The 13,298-nt window shown below is 46.4% G+C and overlaps 1 protein-coding gene across 6 annotated transcripts in view; it reads left to right on the forward strand.

Annotated features, from left to right (window-relative positions):
• Positions 1–13,298, forward strand: part of LOC144112617 (uncharacterized) — a 145,449-nt gene that overhangs the window by 56,902 nt on the left and 75,249 nt on the right. For all 6 annotated transcript variants that reach the window (XR_013310342.1, XR_013310349.1, XM_077645422.1 and 3 more), the window contains exon 9: positions 2,246–2,351. Coding sequence is in view for 4 of the 6 variants with exons in the window: in XM_077645422.1 (XP_077501548.1) it covers positions 2,246–2,351 (106 nt within the window). In the remaining 2 variants the exon portion in view is untranslated. The remainder of the gene's footprint in view (positions 1–2,245; positions 2,352–13,298) is intronic.

The raw sequence follows: 13,298 nt of genomic DNA on the forward strand, positions 1-13,298 counted from the left end.
GACACCTCGACTCGCCCCTTCGGGAGCACCATGGAAAATTCTGCTAGGGGGTTTTCCCGCGCATCATAATTGACCAAAACAAGATGGTGGAGTTCACTCTAGGAGAACCATTAAGGCGGCAGAACGAATGTCATGGGTGTGGGCATTAGGTATGGAACACATTATGGAAGGATCACACATAAAAGCCGCACGCTTTCTTGTGATTGTTCGAAGCGAGCAGTGAGCCATCCTGTTTTTATCAGGTGATGTGTGGAAAAGCCCACTTGCTGACTTTGGCATGAGGTTCAATTCCTTCAGCGTCCAAATGTGATCCGTGCATGTGATAAACGATAGAGAATAAAGCGAAGAGGAGGTTTTTTTTACTGTTTTCCTGGCTCTGTAGACTTTATATTCTGATATTTTACCCAGATATTGGGATTTTGCCACGGTTGAATTTATAAAAGTCAGCATTGTCTAGATCTCTGCAAATATTTGAAAATTTTTGAATTTGAACCAGATATCAAGCATATTCAATTCGTATTCTAAATTTCGAATATTCGGACAACCCTAGTACTGACCTTGGTCATCAACTTAGAATTGCTGTTCCTTTGAGATTTAGTAAAATACCCGGAAGTGAAGCTTATCGTAACTTGCAAGGGTGTGGGTAGCTATGCTACCGCTGTAAGGTTTGCGCAAAGAGTGGTAGTATTCTGGCTTTGCCTAACTCTTCTCTCTCTTTGATTTGACAAAAACATGTTATATGTCATGAGTGTAGCTTTAAGCACTGAAGACTAATATTGGCAGTGCGCAAATTTGAGAGATACTTACTATTGCCAAAAATACATTAGATTAAAATAATGTGGAATGAGGCGATATCTGAGCAGTGTAAGATAGTGCTGCCTGCTATGTTGGTCATTGCTTCGACAGAATGTGGTGGCGAATACTTTACAGCTACTGATGCATGCCGCCTTCCCAGCCTAGGATTTGGTGCAGTCAAAACGGAAACCGCAGTAATCTGAAGAGGTGGATCGGGCAAAGTGAATCAGTTGGTGGAGGACTGTGAGGGATGTGGAATATTGAAACCGGTAGCATGGCAGCCGTGTGAACCAGACAACTGTGTAGGAGGTGGAGAGGGGAAGGCCGAGAAAAATTGCAGCATGCACAAAGTAGGTGTGAATGGGGGTGAAAGTAGCCCAGCATGCTATCGTGAGGCAGGGGAAGTAGAGAACATTGTGCTCTGAGCCCTCCCCTTAGCGTTGCTTTATGGTTGAATGTGCACGCTGGTTTATAGGGGACTGAGAATGGAGTGCACAGTGTAAAGTGAATGAACAGACACATAGATTGCTACTAAAACTAAAATGTATGCTCAGAGAATCCTGAGCAGCCTGGACTGAGGAGCTTAAAACTGAACGAATGGCTCAGCAGTCACTGTGGGCTACTGTGCAAATGGAGAAATGACGGCTCGTAATGCCCGTGTAACGAAACATCAATGCCTGGCCTTGTATTAGTGGCTTTGTGCACAAAGCCAGCTGTGCAGTGCGGTCGGGAAGAGCAATAGCACAAGAGGGCATTTACTACTGCCAGGATGATCCTTCGCCTGTAGGGCAAATGTCACCATTGAGTTGAAATCCCAACCCAAAGGTGTATTCAGGGTGCTTCATGCAACCTGAAGAAAGCTTCAAAAGGGCCATGCAATTGTTTTTTTGTTTCACATCACTCCTTGCAGCTGCCATGGTGGCTCATGGCGGTGGCATTCGGCTGCTGAGCCCAAGGTTGCGGGATGGATTCCTGGCTTTGGTAGCTGTCACTAGAGGAGATATGCAAAACTGCACATGTGCTATGCGATGTCAGTGCACTCTGAAGAACCCCAGAGCGTCAAAGCTGAATCAGAACCCTTCACTTGTAGCATACATGCAATTTGGGAACATTCAGCCCCGCATGACACTCCATACTTTACCCTTGCCTGTGTTAGGGACACATGCAAAAGGAACCGGAGAGTAACTTTATGCATACGGGTAGGTCGTGTTCCAACAAGAAATACCAAAATATGGAGAAATTAAAAGTTTTCATTCAGCATTTTTACAGAGGTTTTCACTTCCTTGTTCAGCTTTTTACGGCTAATTCGTGTGCAGCCAATGGTGATAGCGTTTTGTGTCCGTGGAGGTGAACCTTCCTTTTTTTTCATTTAGATTCGGCTCAATAGTTCTGTGTGCTGGCTGTTAAACAAACATTAGCTGCACTACTTTGTTCCTGTGTGCTATTGCAGGGTTGGATCACTGCGTCTACAAAGCTTTCACAGAGAGAGGCTGTAACAGCTTCTCAGCCGACGGGTTTTGCAGTCTGCCAAAGTGGAAATGAGGAGCAGCAACTGCGTGAGTACATCACTTCTGACTTGCCTGCAATGACCAGTGGAGGTATCGCTGGTACTCTCTTACTCACCAGGTGAAGGTACTGTTGCACTTAATATGAGCTGCAACACAGGTGCTGTGGCAGGAGGTCAGTTCTTGAAGTAATGCCAGCCCAGGGCTGCCAGAAATTTGTGCACATAGCTGTTGATGCAAGGAAAAATGTACGCTCAATGTTTGTGCAAATTAGGTGCTCTGTATTGTTGATTTTCACGACTTCGAGTGGGGGGGCCTCTGTTTACCCAATATGACAGCGCTATGGAGGATTCCACCTGAGCACGCAGCCTATGTTGGAACGTGCTTGTTTTAAAATTTCACGATAAAGTTGCACTTGTTTGTTGGTTGCAACGATCAACGATCTCGTGTTAGCCGTTTGTTGCTTTATTGCCTAAAAAATTAGTATCAAACAAGAATTACTGTCTACGTTCAATTTATTCTATGTTTAGTCTCCACTTGCGCAGTATTCCGACTCTTAGGTGATGCTGTGCTTTGGTGCATTCTCATCCTACAAGAAGTAGCGCGCAGCATGTCCGCTGTCAACGCATAGTCATTGTTCCGCATGCCCATCACATAGCAGAGCTGCTCTCCTTCCAGTTCTGGAAACTTGCGTGGCTTTCCTCAGAAAACACAGTTTTTAGGGCTCATGTTCTTTAATGCATCCTTTTGGCTGTGCCATCGTCGGACGCACTTCTTGGCCGCATCGAATTTCCTGCCCGCCCTACGCTTGCTTTGTTCAAGATCAAACTCCCAGCTTTGTGCTTGCCCATCTTGCTAAAATTGCAGTGCTCGTCGGAAGCACGCGAAGGTAACTACAGTGAACTAACACACTACCACAGCTCCCATGACTTTACTGGAGCTCGTGATATTGATGCTGATATGAATAGCGGGAGTTTGTGGCACAGTTGGTGATGGTGATGATGACACGCGGCCCCGGGCGCCATCTGTGATGTGCACCTGGAAGTTCCTGTGCTCGTGCGTGGCCTCCGCAATCAACCTCACCACTGCTTTCCCCCGGAGCTGATCTTGGAGGCTAAGGCCCTTAGCATTTCGAAGGCTAATCCCCTGTGGGTCCTGGAAAGTTTGGGTGTGGCACTTACACAGATGTTTTTTTTTTAATATTTCCTTTGGGGAAAACAGGGTGTGGCCTTTACAGGGGTGCGGCCCTTACACATGTTTATAGGGTAATTACTTGTGTCACCCTGCAGCAAACCTAGGGTGAAATGCTTTGGCCTTGTTTAGGTTTTGGCTTTTGCTGGCCGCGGATTGGCTGAAATTGTTTTTTGGCGCGTGATAGCCTTAGGTGCTTATGTGCACTAAACCCAGCACAACACATCATGAAATTGTTTTTGTTTTACTACCACTGCACAATACCAATGGATGCGTAGTATCATGTGACTGGTGCCATGGACGAATTGCATGGCCAGAGACGAACTGTCACTGCTCAAAGAGACATGCCAGGAATCATGGGATAATGGCAAGAAGTAGGTGCCATTTTGTTACTTTAATAAGTGCAGATTACCGTATATTGTCACGTAGAAGTAGAATTTCTGTTTACAAAAATCATCATCTCAATTTTGAGTTCGCAGAACCGACCTATTTGTGGAGTGTGAGTAGTTCTGGCCGAGCAGGGGTTGCTGCAGGTAGTGCACGCCTCGTGCCAGTGTCTGTTTCATGCTGGGGGCATGGAGTTCCACGCACAAAAAAAGAAAAACATTCATATGCATATTGGCTTTGCTTAGAGCAATTTGAACTGCATGCCGTTTTTTCAGCTTCCCCATGCTGAACATCACTTTCCCCATCGAGCAGTAGATACAGTTGAACCTCTATGTAACGAACCTCTATGTAACGAATTTCTGGATTTTACGAAATTTTTCAATTCCCCAGCACATCCCCCATTGAAGCCCATGTATAGGCGACCTCCATGTAACGAACTCGTTGCGGCAGTTGACCTTGATGTAACGAATCCGTGGCTCTGATCATCGAGCTGTATCTTGTAATGTTTTGCCCGAAATTTGACCGGGCAGTGCGCAACTTTAATGAATATTGTTTAAGTAAGTTTTTATATTAAAAGGTAAAGTAGACCGCGAGCAGAACGCTTGCAATCGCAGCAAACAAGCAGACCTCAGTGATGATGATGATGTTGAGCGCCGCTATCGCCGCTCCGTGGCAAGCGTAGCAACTTTTAAGCTTTCATTTTGTAGCTTGACACTAGGTGGCACTACTATGACAAATTTTTCGTGGTGTTGCGGCGCAGTTATGGTAAGCCTTCTTCGTCAGCGTGTTGACGTGTGTGTGTTGGTGTGTGTTTACGGTGTCGGTTCGTTACGATGAGTTCTGCTGTGAGGAAACGCAAAGTTTTGTTGCTTGAAGATAAGCTCTCGATTTTGAATGCGGTTACCACCGGCGAAAAAAAGAAGGATGTCGCTGCCCGCTTCAATATACCAGCCAGCTCCCTGTCAACCATTCTTGCTGCAGAACAAAGCATCCGCAGTGCGATGGAGTCGGGCACAAGCGCCCAGAAGAAAAGACTGAAGACGTCGACGTATGCTGATGCGGACAACGCCGTGTTTGCATGGTTTTTGGACAGACGAGCACAAAACGTGCCCATAAGTGGCGCGATTTTGCAGCAGAAAGCCATAGATTTTGCTTGTATCCTGGGCCACGACGACTTCAAAGCGAGTAACAGCTGGCTACAAGGATTTAAAAGCCGGCACGGTGTCGTCGGAAAAGTGGTATCTGGCGAGTCTGCCTCCGCAGACAGCGATGCTGCTGCCTCGTGGGTGGCCAAGAAGCTTCCCGGCATTTTCAGCCACTATGAAGCTGCCGACATTTATAATGCTGATGAGACGGCCCTGTTTTTTTAAATGTTACCGAGCCGCACGTTCTCACTGAAAGGAGAAGACTGCCGCGGTGGAAAGCAAATTAAACTCCGCGTGACGGTTTTGCTTTGCGCCAACACTGATGCCAGCGACAAGCGAATCCTGTTTGTTATTTTCCGCAATGCCCGATCCGGATGTTTTAAAGGAACAGGGCGGATGCCAGTAAAATATGTGGCAAACTCCAAAGCTTGGATGTCGCGGGCAATTTTTTACGACTGGCTGAAGGAGCTCAACCAAGATGTCAAGCGACAAGTTCGCAGCATTTGTTTGCTGCTTGACAACTGCTCCGCGCACCATGTGGAAGGCCTACAGCTTTCTAAGGTCGAGCTGCAGCATTTGCCACCTAACTGCACTTCTCTGGTACAGCCCTTAGACAAATGGGTTATTAACAGCTTTAAATGCTGTTACCAGCGTCGATTGATACAGAAGATGCTCCTGGACATCCGCCTTGAATGGCCAACAAAAGTGGATATCTACCAAGCAATCGAAATGCTTGCTGCGTCGTGGCAAGAGGTCGGATCACAAGTGATCACCAATTGCTTCGGCAAGGCTCAGGTAAATAAGGCCATTCAAGCTACAGTCACTGAAGACGAACCTTCAAGCCCACCCGAGGTCGCAGAAGCGTGGGATGAACTACGCATGAACGGTGGGGTGCCCGACGGTGTCGAGCTGTGCAACTTTTTGTTCGTGGACAACGGCGCCGTGGCTACGGAAGAGATGACTGATGCGGCACTTGTCGAAACCGTTAAAGATAGCCTTGAAGGTGACGGTTCGTCAGAGCCTGATACGTTTTGTGCTGTTCCCACCGCGAGGGAACTGATGGACGCGGTGGACGTTCTGCGCCATTTCGTCGGCTCGCAGGACGATGAAGCAGCCATGGATGCCTTAGTTTCCTTGGAGCGCCGAGTAGTGGCTTCGATCGGGCAAAAACAGCAAGCGAAAATTACGCAGTTTTTCTCTATTAAATAAATTCTTTGAATGGCGAGTTCACTTGAATTGATATCTGTCGAATTTTTATTTCGTTTTGGCATAATCCTTACCAGTCTTAACCCAAAACTGCATGTAACGAAAACCTGGATATAACGAAAAATTGCGAACTTTTTTCAATTTCGTTATATCCAGGTTTGACTGTAGTATAAGAGTAGAGTCCCGGCAATCCCCAACGTAGCGCTTTGCTAGAAAATGAAACTATACGTCGGACGGAAGCTCAGTTCACCGCATGCTAGACAGCCGGGATGCATGCAAGTATGGAAGGCAGAAAGGTGTGCCATTTAATTGCCTTTGATCTCTGCTGGCCTTGCGATTGTGTCGTTGCCCATGTCTTGCTTTGAGCTATGCACGTACCATGATGCCATACCGCGGGGAGCTACGAAACAGAGTGCTCTTATACATTCTCGCAATCAGAAGTTTGCCCTCACGCCTGAGGTGAGGAAGCGACCACTAGCGCGAATGAGCCCGGTAAACGGCGCACAGTTCGAATATTCTTCAGCGGATGAATTAATTTCTTTTAGGCATGGGGCCCCATGTTTCCTGACAGGAACGGCCATCGGCACTGGGTGCATACTACCTGTTGCTAGTCCAAAACTACCTTAGACACCGCAAGTAGGTCGGCTCCACGTCTATAAATCGATGCCGAACATTAGAATGGTCGATTATTTTTTTAAAATAAAGGTCGACCTAATCCTCATTCTCTAGCCACTGCACACTGCTACCCTTATTAAAAAAGTAACTCAAGTTATATGAGATAGCCAGCAGGCAAGAACGAAAGTGGAAGTTTACTTCTAAGTACCAGGCTGACATGTTTTTGTTTTGAGAGCTACATTACGGCAGCCGCTTCGCCTCTTCAGCATGGTCGCACTTTCGCCATGGTCGCACCGCTTGGCGCGCCATTTGGCATGACGTCACTCTGCCGTTGCGCTCGTTGTGGAGGAGCCGCCACTCGCCTCGCCAGTTATGCGCATGAGTAGTAGAGGGAGAGGGGCTGTTGCAGTGTGTATATACATATGGTTCGGTGTAGCGGGAGGTGAGCCGTAGCGTTAGTTCGCCGTCGCGTCAACGTTTCGTGTACCGGCGTCGTTGCTCGGAGCCCGCAGGAGAGGACGACCAAACACATGAGGGCTCCTCAATTATTCCCTGTCCATAGCCAATCGTCCCATTCAGCGGCAACGGGAACCTTGTGTGGGGGCAAGGGTGACAATAGCTGCCCTTGCTGTGCAGTGCTGCGCGCTGAACGGAAGTTGGTAGTCATTACTGGTGATTTCAACAAGGATCCCAAGAGAGACCCTGCATTTCTTAAAGCTGCTGAAAAACGATTTCAACTGGATATGAACAAGATGCAACCTAGCACCACCGCTTAATGGGGGATCAGCTTAGACTTGGTCCTTCAGCGAACCTTCGCTAAGTCAAACTACGCCATCGACAGTTTGGAAACAAAATCTCACTACTTTACTGAGCACCGTTGCATATCCATTGGGATAAATAAAGTTGCAGCCATTGCTTAACCATGTGTCTTTCTCCAAGCATAGACAGAGATTATCCAAGTAAATCATCACTAGCATTACATCGCTTGACCACAGCGAAGCCTAAGCGTAGTCATGGCCTGTAGCTCTTGCTGCCTACCAGGTTTATCCAGAGCTAAACCACAGCCAGTTTTTGTTCGGTTGCCGCACTGCGTGGAGTGTGAGAGCGGGGCATCACGTGGTATGCATGTTGATCGCAGTGATGCAACTGCGCTCAGTCGTTACGGCAGCCAAAACATACTTGTTCATGACGCCTCTTTGAAGGTTTCTTGTCAATGTACTACATGAATTTTATTAACCCAATAAACCAACTGACTGCTCTAAGAAAGCGATGATAGCTGCATTCGATTCAGGGGTGGTTCACAGCACCAATTCTGATAAAGTGCCACTGGTGCCACCGTGGTGTAGAACCAGTTCCGTGGTACTGGTGCAGTGCGTCAGACGCTCCACACTTCACAAGTGTGGCAATTTTCAATCGAGCAGGCGCAGGCCTAGTTGTTTGCTCGCAGTGGGTTCTCGCGTGTATTTTTTGTCTGTCGTGTATTTCTTGCCTAACGAGATTTGATTCAGCCATGGAATCAGCCATGGAGTTGGCCATGGACGACATCACAGAGTTCTTTTTTATGGAGTTCTTCGACTCTTCCAACAGTGAAGATGAGGACACAGACACCGTGCTCTCTTTCGCTGCCACTCACATGGTTCACCCAGATCGCTATTGCATTCCGATGTATTATGAGGAAGTGGTTGCAAGATACTTCAACTTCGAGTCCAGAAGGCCTTTCAGACTGTCAAGAGAGACATTTAAGAACCTTCGACGGCGCCTCAAGGCCTCTGCACATTTTCCGACACCTCTTGGAGGGCGTCCACAAATCCGCTCCGAAAAATCTTGCCTTATTGCATTAAGCTACTTGGGTTCTCAGAACAGTATGTACTGAATCGCCAACACGTTTGATAGAGTCGTCGGTGTCCCTGTGCTTGAAAAGAGTGTTGGACTTGTGTTGGACGTTCTTCTGGATATCGGTGCAGATTTCATTGCGTGGCCCACGGAGCGAGAGTGGCAAAGGATCAAAACGGTGTTTCTCTTCTGATGCAGCCGCAAGGGCCCATGAAATACCACAGGGTGCATAGATGGCAGCCACGTGGAAATCAAGAGGCCAAGTTAATCAGCGAGGTCATATTATAACCGAAAAAAGTACCCGTCTCTGATAATCCAGGCCATCTGTGGTGCCGAGAGCCGGTTGCATGATGTGTTTGTTGGATTTCCTGTATCGGCACATGACTCGTGTGCTAAGGGAGAGCACTTTCTTCAGTGACGCCGAGGAGAAGCTCATGCTGACTACGTCCTCGGTGATTGGGTGTACCCACTGCTGCATACATGGATAATGGAGGGTCGTTTTCCAGGTACAAGGAGCAGTACAAGGGAGCAGGAACACGTGGCTATTGAACATGCGCTTAGCCTTCTAAAACAAGGGTTCCTAAGGCTATATTTCGTTGACTCGGAATAACATTGACAGGTCATGCATAGTAATTATTCTAGGCACATGTGTATGGCATAATCGGTGCTGCAACAAGAGGGACATTCTCGACGATTCCACCAACCATTGCAGAAATGACGGCATGGAGGAAGGCAATTGCAGAAACTCAGTGCTGAGCTGATACCAGTGCAGTGTCACACTTGTTCATGTTGCAAACACGTCTGTATCTTTTGGAAATCTTGAAGCTCCCCAACTATCAGGCAGAATAAAAATACTGAGATGGTGCTGTGCCCGTTCCTCCTGTTGTGGTTCTGATTCGCTGTTCTGGACTCGAGCCCCTTCCGATGTTCGCACTGGTTGTAACTGTATGATGATTAATGCAGACTTCATGTGCAATAGGCGAAAGCAGACAAGTGAAGGGAAAAGAGGGGCTTGTTATGACATCATCACGGAAGCCAACGAGCACCAAAACCAAGTAGCACAGGGGATTTTTTAATTTGTGGATTTAATTAATTAGATATGATTAATGTAATTAGTCTACTGCTGAAAGATAATTGATAAGGAAGTTGAAAAATAGTGAAATTAATTGCATTATTTATATACGATTAACACCACCAATGAAAGAATCCCCTATGCTCCTTGGTATTGGTGGGTGTTGGCTTCCGTCATGTAAATGAAGGCAGAGTTATTTATCTTGGCCTCGTATGCTGCATCAAATATTTGCAGAAGCTTCATTTTGTGCTCATGTCGGGCAGCCCTCTTCTGGTTGAGCTCGTCCAGCTTCTCTAGAAGTAAACCAATAGGTGTCCAGTCGCCTCTTTTCTTCTTGCCTGCCTGGCTTTTGGAGGGCGGCGGTCCTCAGGTTCAGGCTGCCCCTCTTCTTCTTGTGACTGTCTGCAAAAATGTCATTTTGCAGTCCTTATGCCCATACAACTTACCAATGGTATTGCTATTAATGACAACTACTTAATGATGGTATTACTATTAATAACAATTATTGCTTTGAAGTGTAGCAGCATCCATGCAAAACTGTGCAACTGACACATTTCTTTCATTGTCAGTTTGAATGACTGTACACCTGACGCTTACTAAGAATATGAATTTGTATTGATTTGCCCAGCTGTTGGGATTTCTGTAATGAAGGTTAGGCCACATTTAATGGAAGGCACTTTGTGCTTAACTTGCCTACGGCAAGACATTTGACCCGGGGCCACTTCCACCAGCATTGTGCAGTCACAAAATACAACTCACGGTTCTTTCTACACTCTGTTGAGCAATCTTTTGCCCAGAAGCATAGAGCACTGTCGGGGTGACATGATGTTCTCTCTCGAGCGCCTTTGCAAGCTCCCTGGAGTGAAACATGCGGCGAATTTGTAAAACACGGACACCTAAAGATGCGAGGCTGTTAATGAAGTTGTGCTGGTAAGGTGTAGTGTACCCCTCCTCAATTTGTACAGCACAAGTCTTGCTTGCTAGTGTGAATCAGCAGACATCACTAGACACAAAACGATGGTACGTTTAGCTATGAAGCAGTATGAACGAGAAAAGTGCTAATATAGGACAGATTTAGGGGTTATCAAAGAACAGTAACATTTGAGAACATTTACTGTGTGTACTGCATATTCCCCATTTATAGACAACATAAAGAAAAGAAAATGTTCCATATTGGTTGGAACAACAGGTGTAGGCTAAAGGCGCTTGCACACACTATATACCAAAAGGTGCGCCCCAGATGCATGTTCATAAATCTTCATGCTCTTGTTAGCAGTATAGAGCTTCAAAACCAGCAAAAACAGTACTACTGAACGTTCAAGGGAAGCGGCAACGGATATATTCGTGTTTTTTTTAAGCTCATGGAAATTGAAGGAAAAAAATTACTCGTCGAACTCGTATCTTCCAGCCCCCCGCACATACTTCTCATTGTTTAATTTCGCTCGCCTATAGGCGCGCTCAAGCGATTTTCATTTTTTTTTGTATCTGTAGAGCTGTAAACAGGCAACCAAATTCATTTACAGCTTCTGTGAGGTGTTCCCAGAGTTCCTTCCGATATCTACAATAGAGGAAGTTGTATTTGACTATACCTGAACCTGCCTCGCTCGTTCAGCTCCTTGTATGTAGATATTAAACAAAAACAGCCCTCCGCCAGCTCCAGAGGGTCTCCTCACTGCTTAGAGGTGGCTCCGTCGTCTGGGTAGCTACAGCTGAAGGGCCAGGCAGCAGCAAAGTTGTAGCATCTTGCTGCATGCGTAGTGCAGCAGGCGACGGTATTGACGCCAGTTGCGGCAAAAGACGTTCAGAGTCACCCTTCCCGAAGTCTGCCAGCTGCACACACACAGTTCTGCCATCTGAAAAAAATGTTTTGCGTGAACTCGCATGCACACGGTCGGCCTGTCACAATTATGCGTCTAAACAACTTGGTAGCTTTAACACAAAACATGGAACACTACGTGCTGTCGTGTAGATTACAGCGCCATTTTCGTGCAGAATTACACCAGACTTGTCACCGATAGAGAACACCTTTGCTACCTCACCGTCAATATTGACTAGCATTGTCCGTTGTGTGCACGTCGTCTGCTGAACGCTGTCTGCACGTGCACAACTTTCGTGCTCCTCCTTGGTGCCGTAGTTCCCTGCACCGCAGCGGCACCACGGCTGCACCCAAATCAATTGCAGATAGCGGTGCAGGGGCACTGTGAATTGAGGGCTTTGGTGCAGCGCACCTTGAACCAGAGCAGGCGGTGCTGCTAACCACAGCTGAATCGAATGCAGCTTATAGGGAAGAAATTGTGCTTAGCAAGAAGGCTGTTGGTAGTGAAGAAATCGTGCTTAGTGAGAAGACGGTGGTCTGCAGAAGCGCGTAAAGTAGCGGAGATATAGCTTAAACGTACTACTGCGCTGCTTATCCTACAATACCATCTTCGCATCATGCCTGTGGCATCCGTGCTTAGTTATCAATTTTAAGTGAGCATTACTTGTATTCAGCTATCAGTTAGCTACGCCTTGCAAGCAATAATCAATTTTAAGTGAGCGTTACGCGTATTCAGCTCTCAGTTGGCTACGCCTTGCAAGCCAAAAGTAACCTTTTTCGGTTAAAACTGAATTTTGGATAGAGCGTTACGGCACACTTTTGTCATTTTTTTTCCTGTTTAAACTGAGACGTCCATCCCCTGGTCATAACGAAAAAATCCTTGCTTTATCTGCTGGCCATTGCGCGCTGAGGTGGCAGGGGAAGCTCTGAAGAGTGTGTGTGATCGTGTGGGGCCATCATGCAATCAAAGGTGGATCCAGGGGTGGGCCCTCTTAGGGATGGGGCCATTGCCGCAACTGCGGTCTTTTCTTCATGTCTGGAAGAAAAAAAAAAAAGTCTTTTTGTTAAACTTGCAGTAACAGTGTACCGCATCTGTTGTTTGATAATACCTTGTTTCAGTCTGGAAAGGACAACAGAAGTTAACCGTAATAAAAGGATAGTATTTGAAAATAAAATAAATTCAGAACATAGTGAATTTGTAGTAGTATTGCATAGATACCTTTAGTGTACTGGGATTGTACCCTTGTTAGAACTTGGGACTAATGTTTGATGACATAAAAATCAGGTTATGGCTGCCCCATCTTTTTGTGACCGTGACTAATTGACTATTGCCATCCTTCAAAACCGATCTGAACCACAGTAGAACCCCTCTAGTAAAGTAACTTGGACCAGCAAAAATGTTTGCTATATCAAGGTCTTTACTTAGTTGTTGGTGGTGGCTTGGCTCTGACTACGCCCTGTGGCTGCTTACCATGCACAAAGTGTTGGTTTTTAAAATAAACGCTCAGAAATGCCTTACCTCCCACTCTTATTGTCCCTTATGCAATAATAAGTTATTTTCAATTATCTTATATATCACATTTATGACATAATTTATCGTTTGGTTTATGAGGGTTGTTGTCCCAAAGCTACTAAGCTGGGCTATGAGGGACGCTGTGGTGAAGGGCTGTGGAAATTTTGACCACCTGTAGTTTTTAAACGTGTACTGACATCGCATAGTACATGGGCCTCTA

Source organism: Amblyomma americanum, chromosome 1 (assembly GCF_052857255.1).
Source record: "Amblyomma americanum isolate KBUSLIRL-KWMA chromosome 1, ASM5285725v1, whole genome shotgun sequence".
Taxonomy (NCBI): Eukaryota; Metazoa; Arthropoda; class Arachnida; order Ixodida; family Ixodidae; genus Amblyomma; species Amblyomma americanum.